This window comes from Manis pentadactyla, chromosome 11 (genome assembly GCF_030020395.1).
Source record: "Manis pentadactyla isolate mManPen7 chromosome 11, mManPen7.hap1, whole genome shotgun sequence".
Taxonomy (NCBI): domain Eukaryota; kingdom Metazoa; phylum Chordata; class Mammalia; order Pholidota; family Manidae; genus Manis; species Manis pentadactyla.
This window is the reverse complement of record NC_080029.1, coordinates 12,382,501-12,395,111: the sequence shown is the minus strand read 5'-3', so window position 1 is coordinate 12,395,111 and position 12,611 is coordinate 12,382,501. Positions and strand designations below refer to the sequence as shown.

The 12,611-nt window shown below is 38.1% G+C and overlaps 1 protein-coding gene across 6 annotated transcripts in view; it reads right to left on the bottom strand.

Moving 5' to 3' along the window:
• TC2N (tandem C2 domains, nuclear) overlaps nucleotides 1–12,611 on the bottom strand; it is a 63,923-nt gene that overhangs the window by 15,195 nt on the left and 36,117 nt on the right. For 5 of the 6 annotated variants that reach the window (XM_036882272.2, XM_036882269.2, XM_036882270.2 and 2 more), the window contains exons 9-10: nucleotides 12,223–12,414; nucleotides 7,225–7,339 (exon numbers count right to left, since the gene is read on the bottom strand). In XM_036882272.2, coding sequence (XP_036738167.1) covers nucleotides 7,225–7,339; nucleotides 12,223–12,414 — 307 coding nt within the window. Of the gene's footprint in view, nucleotides 1–7,222; nucleotides 7,340–12,222; nucleotides 12,415–12,611 lie in introns of all 6 variants that reach the window. The other variant, XM_057488206.1, reaches the window with a different exon arrangement.

The following is a 12,611-nucleotide window of genomic DNA, read 5'->3' as shown; positions in this document are numbered from 1 at the left end:
TTAATATTCTTTCATTCCTGGAGATCCTTTTATCTCTCTCTGCCTCAGCTTCTCTGTATTCCTGTTCTCTGATTTCTGTTCCATTAATGGTCTCTTGCACCTCATCCAGTCTGCTCTTAAGTCCTTCCAGAGATTGTTTTTTTTTCTATATTCTCCCTCTTAACTCGATCTTTTAGCTCTTGCATATTTATCTACAGGTCCATCAGCATGGTTATGACCTTTATTTTGAATTCTTTTCAGGAAGATTGGTTATATCTGTCTCCCCAGGTCCTCTTTTGGGGCTTGTCTGGGTAATTCTGGACTGGACCAAATTCTTCTGCCTTTTCATGGCAATAGAGGTAGTCATAGGTGGAGTGAGTGTCAGCTGGGAGAAGAAATTCCCTTCCTGATTGCTGGTCACCGTTCTCAACTCTACTGCCTGTGTCAGTCACCCTCACACCAGGAGCAGTGTCCCAGTTAATACCAAGCCGCCGTGGGCAGGGCAGCCCAGAGTCCTGCAGGGAGAGGCAGGTATGCCAGGTGTCCTCTCCTGCGAGAACAGCACCCCTTCATGCCCTGCTCCAGCTTCCTCTGCCTGCACTAGGCAGCTGAGCACCAGTGGCGGCTCCAGTGTCTGGTCCAGGCGGCTGTGCACTGGGAGGAGCCTCTGGGCAGCAGCTGTGGCATGGCCACTCTCAGGCTACTTTGCCGCTTCGGCAGGGCCGCGCCAGAGGGGGAATAAATGTCAGGCTGTTTATCACCATGAGGGTTCTCAGAGCTGCACTGCCTCCCAGGGGGCTGTAGCATCCAAAGCTCCTCAGAATTCCCAGCCTGCTGGGTTGAGTGTGCCGAGATTATTCCATCCATCTGCGAAGCCCGTCCCTTTATGACTTTCAAAAAGCACTTGCTTTTCTTTTGTCACAGGGAAGCCGGCGCGGGTACTCGCTCACAGATTTTACTTTTCCGTTTCCCTAATATCCAGCACACCATGCAATGTGTGTCTGCGTTCCTGGTGCGGATTACTAGGGCTGGTTATTTAGCAGTCCTGGAATTCCACTCCCTCCCCGCTCTGACTCCTCTCCTCCTGCCAGTGGGCTCAGGTCGGGGGAGCGCTCAGGTCCTGCCAGGCCCCGGCTTGTATCTTACCCCTTCATGGGATGCTGAGTTCTGGCAGATGTAGATGTAGCCTGGCTGTTGTACTGTATCCTCTGGTTTCTCTTTTAGGAATAGTTGTATTTGTTGTATTTTCAAAAATATATATGGTTTGGGAGGAGATTTCTGGGGCCCTACTCACGCCATCATCTTCGCTCCTCCTCATCATCAAATGCTTTTTCAGCATCTATTGAGATGATCATGTGGTGAATATTGGTTGAAACCTTCTTTTTGTTAATATGGTGTATAATGTTGACTAACAAAGATTGTACGGTTCCTGCAACCTTGGAATTAATCTCATTTGGTCGAGATGGATGACTCTTTTGATGTATTTTTGAATTCAGTTTGCTAATATTTTGTTGAGGATTTTTGCATCTATGTTCATCAGGGATACTGGTCTCTGTTCTAAGATTTCCTTTTTTGTAGTGTCTTTGTCTGGTTTTGGTATTAGAGTGATGCAGGCCTCATAGAACGAGTTTGGAAGTAGTCCCTCCTCTTCTGTTTTTTTTTTTTTAAGATACAGTTCTTTTTTTTTTTGGTGTTATTAATATACAATTACATGAGCAACATTGTGGTTACTAGATTCCCCCCATTATCAAGTCCCCACCACATAACCCATTATAGTCACTGTTCATCAGCGTAGTAAGATGCTATAGAACCACTACTCATCTTCTCTGTGCTATACTGCCTTCCCCATGCTCCCCCAGTACATTATGTGTGCTAATCGTAATGCTCCTTATTCCCCTTCTCCCTCCCTTCCCAACCTCCACCCAAGTTCCTTTCCCTTTGGCAACTGTTAATCCATTCTTGGGTTCTGTGAGTCTGCTGCTGTTTTGTTCCTTGTTTTTGCTTTGTTCTTATACTCCACAGATGAGTGAAATCATTTGATACTTGTCTTTCTCTGCCTGGCTTATTTCACTGAGGATAATACCCTCTAGCTCCATCAATGTTGTTGTAAATGGTAGGACATGTTTTCTTCTTATGGCTAAATAATATTCCATTGCATATATGTACCACATCTTCTTTATCCATTCATCTACTGATGGGACACTTAGGTTGCTTCCATATCTTGGCTATTGTAAAAAGTGCTGCAATAAACATAGGGATACATATATCTTTTTGAGACTGGGAAACTGCATTCTTAGGGTAAATTCCCAGGAGTGGAATTCCTGGGTCAAATGGTGTTTCTATTTTTAGTTTTTTGAGGCATGTCCATACTGCTTTCCATACTGGTTGAACTAGTTTACATTCCCACCAGCAGTGTAAGAGGGTTCCCCTTTCTTCACATCCTCACCAGCATTTGTTGTTCCTAGTCATTTCTATGCTGGCCATCCTAACTGGGTGAGCTGATATCTCATTGTGGTTTTAATTTACATTCCCTGATAATTAGCAATGTGGAGCATCTTTTCATGTGCCTGTTGGCCACCTGAATTTCTTCTTTGGAGAATTCTCTGTTCATATCCTCCATGCATTTTTTAATAGGGTTATATTGAGGAGTATAGGAGTATGAGTTCTTTATGTATTTTGGAGGTTAACCCCTGTCAGATATGTCATTTACAAATATATTCTCCCATACTGTAGGATGCCTTTTTGTTCTGCTGATAGTGTCCTTTGCTGTACAGAAGCTTTTTGGCATGATGTAGTCCCATTTGTTCCTTTTTTATTTTGTTTTCCTTGCCTGAGGAAATGCATTCAGGAAAAAGTTGCTCATGTTTATATTCAAGAGATTTTTGCCTATGTTTTCTTCTAAGAGTTTTATGGTTTCATGACTTACATTCAGGTCTTTGATCCATTTTAAGTTTACTTTTGTGTATGGGGTTAGACAATAATCCAGTTTCATTCTCTTGCATATAGCTGTCCAGTTTTCCTCTTCTCGTTTTTTGAATATTTTAAGCAGGGTGGATATTAGCTCTTCTTTAAATGTTTGGTAGAATGTTTGGTTTATTTATTTATTCTCTGTCTGGGTATCTATTGATGTGAATGGCATGTTAAAGTGTCCTAAAATGAATGAGTTGCAGTCTATTTCCCCCTTTAATTCTGTTAGCATCTGTTTTACCCATTTAGGTGCTCCTATATTTGGTACATAGATATTTATATGGTTATATCCTCTTGTTGGACTGACCCCTGTATGTAATATCCTTCTTTATAACTTGTTAATTTCTTTGTTTTGTAATCTATTCTGTCTGATATAAGTACTGCTACTCCTGCCTTTTTCTCCCTTTTATTTGCATGAATTATCTTTTTGCATCCCTTCACTTTTAGTGTGTGTATGTCTTTGGGTCTGAAATGAGTCTCTTGTAAGCAGCATATGGATGGGTCTTGTTTCTTTATCCATTCTGCCACTATCTTTTGATTAGTACACTCAGTTCATTTATATTTAAGGTAATTATTGATAGGTATGTACTTATTGCCACTTTATTATTTGTTTTCTGGTTGTTTTTATAGTTCCTCTCTGTTCCTTTCTTCATCTCTTATACTCTTCTTTTGTTATTTTATCATTTTCTTTATGCTGTGACTGGATTTCTTTTTATTTTATGTATCTCTTATGGGCTTTGGGTTTGTGGTTACCATAGGTTCAAGGATAGCTTCCTAACTACATAACAGTCCATGTTAGTTGATGAGTGCTCTATTTCAAACACAATCTGAAAGTACTTTTTTCTTCTCCTCCTCACTTTTTGTATTAGATGTCATAATCTGCATTTTTTGTTTCCCTTCACTGATTTTGTATATAGTTGGTTTTCTGCTTTTAATTTCATACTTGTTTGGTAAGTAATTGTTCTACACCTTTACTGTGGGTTTATTTTCACTGGTGAGAACTATTTAAGCTTATGAACATTTCCAACTACAGAAATCCCTTTAATATATCCTTTAATGCTGATTTAGTGGTTATAAATTCCTCCAGCTTTCATTTACCTGGGAAATGTTTAATCTCTCCTTAAAATTTGAATGATAATCTTGCTGGACAGACGATTCTTGGTTAAAGGTCCTTCTGTTTCAATACATTAAATATTTCATGCCACTACCTTCCGGCCTGTAAAGTTTCTGCTGAGAAGTCTACTTAATAACCTGATGGGGTTTCCCTTGTAAGTAATCTTTTTTCTCTCTCTGGTTGCTTTCAATACTCTCTCCCTATACTTAATCTTTGTTATTTTAATTATTATATGCCTTGGTGCTATCTTTCTAGAGTCCCTTTTTTTAGGGACTCTCTGTGCTTCCATGACCTGAGTGCCTATTTCCTTCCCCACACTAGGGAAGTTTTCAACAATTATTTTCTCAAAGAAACTTTCTATCCCTTTGTCTCTCTCTTCTTCTTTTGGTACCACTATTATGCAAATATCATTTCATTTGGAGTTGTCATACAGCTCTCTTGTCATTCATTCCAGAGATTCTATTTTGTCTTTGCTTCCTCAGCTTGTTTCTGCTTTCTTATTTCTACCTCATTGTCTCCTCCACTTGCAGCAATCTATTATTCATTCCCTCCACTGTATTATTTCATTTTAGTTACTGTACTCTTCAACTCTGAGTGACTCTCTCAACTCTTCTCTTTGTTGAAGGCCTCCCTGAGATCTCCAATACTTTTCAGCAGATCAGTGAGCATCTTTATGACTGTTACTTTGAAATCTTTATCAAGAAAATTGATGAATTCCATTTCACTTAGCCCTCTTTATGGTCTTATCCTGTAGTTTTGCTTGGAACATATTCTTCTGCCTCCTCATTTTGTCAGGGTTTCTGTATTTCTCCCTTTATATATTTGTGGTGGAGCCCTAGTTGCTGTTGGTGGGCAATGGGTGGAGCTGCCTTTCTGTCTGTCTGCTGGCAGTGGTCTATCTCAGTTGCTGTGGCCAGCAGTTTGCCTCAACCTGCCCTTTGTAATCAGAGCAGTGACTTCTGCTCAGATTGTTGTGGGCAGGGCTGCCCTCTGCCTTCCCTGTAGCAATAGTGGGGCTGCTGGGTTGATGAGTGGGCAGGGCAGTAACACGGCTCTGGAGCAGATGTGTTGCAGTGGCAGGGCCTGTGGGCAGAAGTCACATAGGTGCTCCCTGGTGGCAGCAAGGCTCTTAGCCCCGGGCCTGACCACCCCCAGAGAGGAAGGCTCGCTGGGAGCTGGCTCATGCAGGTGTTTCTCTAATTGATCTGAGACAGGGCCAAGAAAGCTAGGAAAGCCTCAAAGCATCCCTCTGCCTAACTGGCAGCAAAGTCTGATGCTGATGGGCTGAGTGAGCAGGGAACTGGTGGTGTGCAGGAAAGAGCCTCACGGTTGAGCTGCCAGTAAGGGGGATGGAGTGTTTGGGGCTCCTGAGAGTGCCCAACCTGATGGGCCAAGGGAGGGCCAGGGAAGTATTGCTGACCTGCCCTTTCTCCTACACAGAGAGTTCCATCCAACTCTTACCCCCCTAGTACCCCTCCCACTGTGGCAAATCTTCCCAACTGCCACCTCTGCTTTGGGTCTCAGCAGGACTGGTGGAGCATACCTGTCCTCCACAAGTGGATGGAACCCCAGCCTCCCAGTGTCTTCCAACTGTCCCTGGTGTCAAACCCCATTAACACCAGGACCCAATGCAATGTGGACTCATGTTCCCAGATCTAATCTCCAGGGCCAGGTGTGTAGAGTTCCTGAGCACCTATCCCCTCCCCACTCTGTTCTTCTTCCTCCTGCCTGTGGGCTAGGATAGGGGAAGGGCCTGGTCCCACTTGGTCAAGGCTCTGTTATTTGACCAATCTCTGTGCGGTCTCCTCTTCACCAGGTGTAGGTAGTCTGTTCTGCAGTCTTCAGTTCATTTTCAGGTTAAGTTGTATTTGTTACAGTTACTTCCTTCATGTGTGTGTGAGGTTTCCACCTTGTCTTCCTACTTCACCATGTTTTCCCCCACTCTGCTTAGTTTTTATAATTGTTCCATCTGTCTACATAAGTAATGGTAGTCTATAACTATTTTTTGTGCACTTTGCTTTGATATTAAGAATGTGCTAACCTCATAAAGGTACTTTTTCCATCTTTTTTCATGCTTTGGAAGTTTATGTAGAATAGGATTTATATGTTCTTCGAAATTTTGGTAGAATCTTCCAGTAAAATCATCTTGGCCTAGTGCTTTCAGTAGAAGCAGTTCTTTACCTTCATAGGGTTACTGTTTTATTCAGATTTTATCCCTCTTCTGGAGTAAATCTTAACAATTTTTTCTTAGAAAGTAATTTCTTTCATACAGATGTTCAAATGAATTAGTATGGTTATAAATGGTATTGTCATTTATTACTGAATCTCTTCTGAATTCAAAATTATATCCTCTTCCTTGTTCATGTTTATTTTTTGCTTGATCCAACCTACTACAGGTTTCTCTATTTTAATGATCTTTTCAAAGAAAAGGCTTTGAGTTTTTTTATTATGTCTTTTGTTATTTTCTCCATATTTATCCACTTAGACTTTAATCCCTTCCTTCTACTTTCCTTTGTGTTTTTTGTTTCTTCCTAGCTTCCTGAATTGAATGCCCAGTCACATTTACTTTCAGTCTGTGTAGTTACAACATAGCCGCCAGCCTCCAGATGTTTTTTCTTCTTCTGGTAGGAAAAAGGAGCACCCTTATTCCCCACTCTTAGTCCTTTAGGTAGGATTACCTCATATCTCCAGCCCCAGCGGTGGCCATGTGAACCAGGCCTAAGACAAAGTATCAGAACCCCTGGTTGTGCCTAAATGCACAAGGAAGAAAAATGTTTTAAGGTTTTATATTTTTGCTTTTTTTAAATTAAGTTTCTAATTAGCTGCATATCCAAAAAAGGGCACAGACCTACAGAAAGGAAAAATTATCTAGCTTGGTGAAACAGATCTGACAGCCCTCTGGACACTCAACCTATATAAACTAATGAGCTAAATAAGAAATAGCATGAAATGCAGAGAAGTCAAAACTGGATAAGAATCAAGAGACCAGTAGATGAAAGTAATCACAATGGCTAAAATTTGAAATCCAATAAAATAATTTTAAGTTAAAAGTATTTACATTAAATAATAAAAGTAACTAAGATTTTAACCTCCATTAAATGTAGGAAAAAATATATTTTCTAATATTTTCTGAAGATTATACCTTGAACCACTGATATACTTACTCAAAGTCAGAGGTGTTGATGAACTTGGAAGGTATTGTGCCTCAAGAATTTGTAACTGAATTCTGCTATTTACTGCTTGAAAACAAGTCCCCAATTCAAGTTCTGCATGGCAAACCTGCATTTCGAAAAAAGTATCATTTGCTAATTAAGAATAAAGTTTGGGGATATTTCAAAATAAAGAGCTAACATCAGAAATTTTGAAAGCATTGCTTTCCATTGACACACAAAGCCATATGTCACAAGAGATGGTTAAGATAAATGTCATGGATCCCATAAATATGAGGTATTCACTTTCATGGATTATGAAAATACAAAATATATCCACATACTGATCCTTCAAAATCAGGAAAACCAAGACAATTCAAAGTAGAACAAAATGAATTCCTAAGCAGTTTCACTACAGAAAATGTCAGTGAGATAAAGACTACTTTCAAAAGATTTAAAGGTAGTCATTTGAATTATTTCAGAACATATGAAATATGATAAGAAATGATACATACAAGAGTCATTATTTTCCCTAATTGTAGAAATCAGAGTAGGTGCTACCCAAATCAGAAAACAATGAACAAATTCCTGGATTAAAAGCTGAATTTACTATCCTGAATGAAAGTAAGCCAAAGAAGAAAGCTGGCAAGAATGGAGCTAGTGAAAGTGATAGGGCTGTAAATAATAAGGAAAAGGTCAAAGAAAACCTGAGGAAAACAATAAAGTGAAGGAACTTAGGGAGGAAAGCTAAATGTGCTCTTCAGTATTGCTGACTAATGGCAAAAGAAAATCAGTAATTTGTGAAATAGAACACAAAGCCAGACTACTTCTGTGGATTCCAAGGTCCTTGGAGTAAAAAATATAAGAGAGAAACATAAAGTTGTCCAAATACAAAAACATTACTGTTCACATGTTGAACAGAGTAAGTATGGGAACAAAGAACACAATGTTAACAGATCTCACTAGGGCTGAGCATAACAGACGACACAAAAGTCTTGGCTCATATTGATTCCAACAAAGCTACGGAAGAGCTGAATGACACCTCATGAAGAGGTTCATGTTTGATAATCATCCAGTATGGCCCAATAATTGGCTCATGGCTCATACTGAAAAAAGAACCTTTCTGACTGAATATTGGGCACTTTCTTAAAACATGACTGTTTTAAAATTAATTGGTCATGCCATAAGAAACCAAAGGATAGACAGTGAACACTGAATCACTTAAAAGCACAAACACAACTGTTGAGGTTACACTCAACCCTGAAAAGTCTAAAATGATGATAAAACTTGTTTATTTTGGCAACAAATGCTGAATTCTGAGGAATAAGTGAATGCACTGCTTCTGCTTCTAATCAATGTAAGAATGGATTAAAACATCTTTTCACATGAACTAATTCAGCAGCCATGTACAAAATAAAACCTTTGCTAAATAAAAATGTTGCTGTCCTTTGCATTTTAAAAAATTCACCTAAAAAATACAGTGGTTTACAAAACAAAAAGGAAACTATGGTATGAATTTTTCATTATGGTTTTGTACGCACAATGTAATAACACATGAAAATATCCAAAGATGGCAAAACCCCTCTTAGTGTTACACACCTGGAGAGTTCACTCTCATAAAACAGAGCAGCATGTGACAATGGGTTTGCCATTTCTTACTTGCCAAGTTTACCTCACAAATCAATTTCCATTTCAGGATATTAATTCAGATCATGAAAAACTCTTCAAAGTGGTTTTCAATCTCATAATACCCCCAAAATAGAAAATTTAATTGATTAGCTGATATGTATTGTGCATTTTTAATGAGCACAAAACTGTGGAAGACATATGACCTCTACTTCTAAATAACATGCCATTTTTTTAAAGAGAAGGAAACCTTATTAGCCTTCCTGTAATTGTTGAAGGTGACATGTTAACCATAATTAGAGAAAGCTATGATCTGGTGATGCTTAAGAATGTCACCAATACATGGAGGAGGTAAAAAAGCTGGCTCTGGAATCAGAAAGTCTCCATTCAAATCGTGGCTCCCCAGGCTTCTGTATGAACTCTGTTAAGCCCTTCAATGTTTTGGTCTCCACTACAGGAATAAGAAAAGCTCTTTACGTTTGGTGTGAGCTTTAAGTCACTTAGGACCAAGTCACTGACACAGTAGTCTCTATAAATGTCAGTTATTTCTTCAGGCAAACCTTGTCTCCTCCACATTATTCAACACAGAAATTTAGGCTCTCAAGTAAGGACTTACATTACTGTTTGTCAAGGTGAGATATAATGAGTCATAAGAAATACAGATTTGGTCATTCATTAGACCAAATATGTATTTCCCAGGTATATTTGGTCTTCACCCACAGTTCCTGAAAACACTACAGAGTTTTATAAAGGTGAAATGGGTATTTTGTCATATTAATAAGATACTTTTGGATCCCCACCCAAGAGGCAGGGGCTGGAGGCTGAATTAGCTAATGGCCAATAATTTAGTCAATCGTGACTATGCAATGAAGCCCTCACAAAAACCCCTGAGAAGAGCTTACTGCTCCCTGCTCTGTTGGGTTGGAGCCTGCTTCTCAGTCAGAGAGAGCCTCTATGCTTGGGGAACCAAAACACCTCCACATGCCACAGAGCCAGGCCCCAAGCTCCACTAGGATAGAAGCTCCTGTATTTGGGGACTTTGCCCTGTGTATCTCTTCATCTGGCTGTTAACTTGTATCCTTTATAGTATCCTTCATTAAACTGGTAAATGTGTTCTTTCTGAGTTCTGTGAGCAGATCTAGCAAATTAACTGAACCTAAGGGGGCGGTGGCTGGAACCTCCAATCTGTAGCCGGTAGGTCAGAAGCACAGGGAACTGCCTATGGCTTGTGACCAGCATCTGGAGTTGGGGGTGAAAGGCAGTCTTGTAGGACGGAGCCCTGAACCTAGGGAATCTGGTGCTGTCTCCAGACAGACAGCATCAGAATTGAGTTCTCCAACATCCTGCTGGTGTTCTGAATATTGCTTAGTGTTAGTATGCATGGGAAGATCCCCTCCACATACTTACACACATTGGAACTGGGTCTGGGAACCTGAATGGTATTATACTACTATTACTGCTGTGTATAATATTGTTTTATATATATATATATTATATTTTTTATATGTAAAATATATATATTTTAAACATATATATATGTGTGTATATATGTATATGTAAAAAGAAAATACACCATCTCACAAGGTCAAGAACTGCATTAAGGAAAATACTAGCTCTACATGAAAGTTCTGCTGTTTGTGGTAACAGCTGTTACTCTGGAGGTTGGGTATGTAAGTCTGACTCTTTCAATATCACAATTATATCAATTTTCCTCCTCAACACAGGAAACAAAGCATATTTATTCTCACTTTAGCCAATAACATGAAACATTTACATTCAGTAATATAAATTCACTGGTCCAGTAGAGTCTGAAAACTCTTCTTTCAGGCCATCAATCTTTGTATCCCTGGTAGCTGGCATAAAACAGATGTAAAAATGTTGTATAAGACTTCTGATACATGAAATGTAATTTGGTGGAAACTTAGCCATATCATTCATTCCAATTCTCCAAGGCAGGTAAGATAAAATATCAATGACCCAGAAGAACTTTCTCTGAGTTATCTTCTGAGACACTCTATTAGTCTTTAAGGTTTTAATATATGAATTATTCATTTGAATGGTGTATGTGTGCCTTCTGTGAAATATGGTTGCCACTAACTGTCTCCTAATTTAGTTTTATAAGCAAGTGACAAGCTCCTGTCAGTTAAAAGCAAATTTGCTATATTTATAAACAGAAAATAACAATAATCTAAATTTAGCATGTTTTCATTCATCATTCCTTCTTTCCTATCTATCTACATGTTAATATTTAATGCCAAGAATATGATAGGCCCTTACTAGGAGCACAGTAAAATATTAAGAAAACAGATGGAAGCTCAAGCCTAATTTTGTTTTGTTTAAAACAAGGAACTTAAATAATCCTAAACTGCAATAAATGCTATAAAGAAAATACATTGGGAATAGACACAGAAAATAATAAGCAAGAAATAATCATAAAATTTATATATGATCAATAATATATCAAATTTATTTGACTCATTATAGTAATCCTTCATTTTTATTTTTTAATTCCTAATTTCCCCTCCAATTCAGTGATTCACAGGCCAGGCTACACATTAGAATCACCTGGACAGCTTTTGAAAACTACAGATGCCTCGGGCCCACTCCCTAAAATATTCTGTTTTAAATGGTTTAGCTGTGGGCATTTTTCAAAAGCTCCCCATGTGACTGTAATGTGTAGCCAGGGTTAAGAACCACTTCAAGTCACCTTAAATATTTCTGAAAGTATATATTTTAAAATATAAATCCTATATAAGTCTATAATAAATGTTTCCTGACATAGAAACTATATAATTAAATTATTAAGGATTTCTAAAACATTTAAAGACAGTGTTGTAGTTGAGAGAAGCAAATAACAAGTTTTAAAAACCAGTCATTCATCACTACAGATGAAATCAAGTTCTTCACAAAAAATATCAGCTCGAAGAACCTCCATTCTACTCAATTTATGGACATATAGCTTACTCATAATTTAAACAACTTTCCTGACCTGTTTCAAGGCAACCTCTGATTGAGTTTGGAGTTTATGATTCTTTCTTGCTTTTCCTAAGTTATCAGCTACTAAAAAAATCAAAAAAGCTAAAAACTAATTAATAATTTGAAATGATTTATACTTCAGGGTTATTTTTCCCTGAAGTATGGAACATTAACAAAAAATGTACTAGAAAGGTAACCCTGATTATTTTCCAATGAAGAAAGAAAATGGGCTCTGATAATCTTTTATCAATTATTTAAAAAGTATTATAAAACAATGACATTTTACTACTCTTATTATTGCTTCTTGAGAGCTTCCTGATCCTTTAATGTTTTAGAATATATTCTAGTGTTCAAGTTATACTTCAACAGACAAAAACTCATTCATGTTTAACATTATATACTATCACTTACAGATATTTTTGAAGGTGGTGTTACATCCAAAGAATAATCCATTTCCTGTGTGCTAAGAGTTCTGAGTGATAGTGAGCATTCTCCGATGGTTTTCTTCTTAGGAGTCTGGGTTTGAATCTTAAATACAAGCCTTACAGTTTGCAGACTTTGGAGTTTAATAGCAAACACAAAAGTTTCCATAAATTCAATGGTCTAAAAAAACAACACAAGAAAATATAAAATATATGCACAAAAGGACTCAAAAAAGGGTGATATGCCAATGTTAGCCAAGCAAAATAACATTTTATAATCTAAGAAAAGCAGATTTAATTTTTTTTACAATAAAAAATTTTTTTAATGTAAAGGAAAATGAGAATGGCCATAACTTGCTTTTCCAGAATTTATCCTGG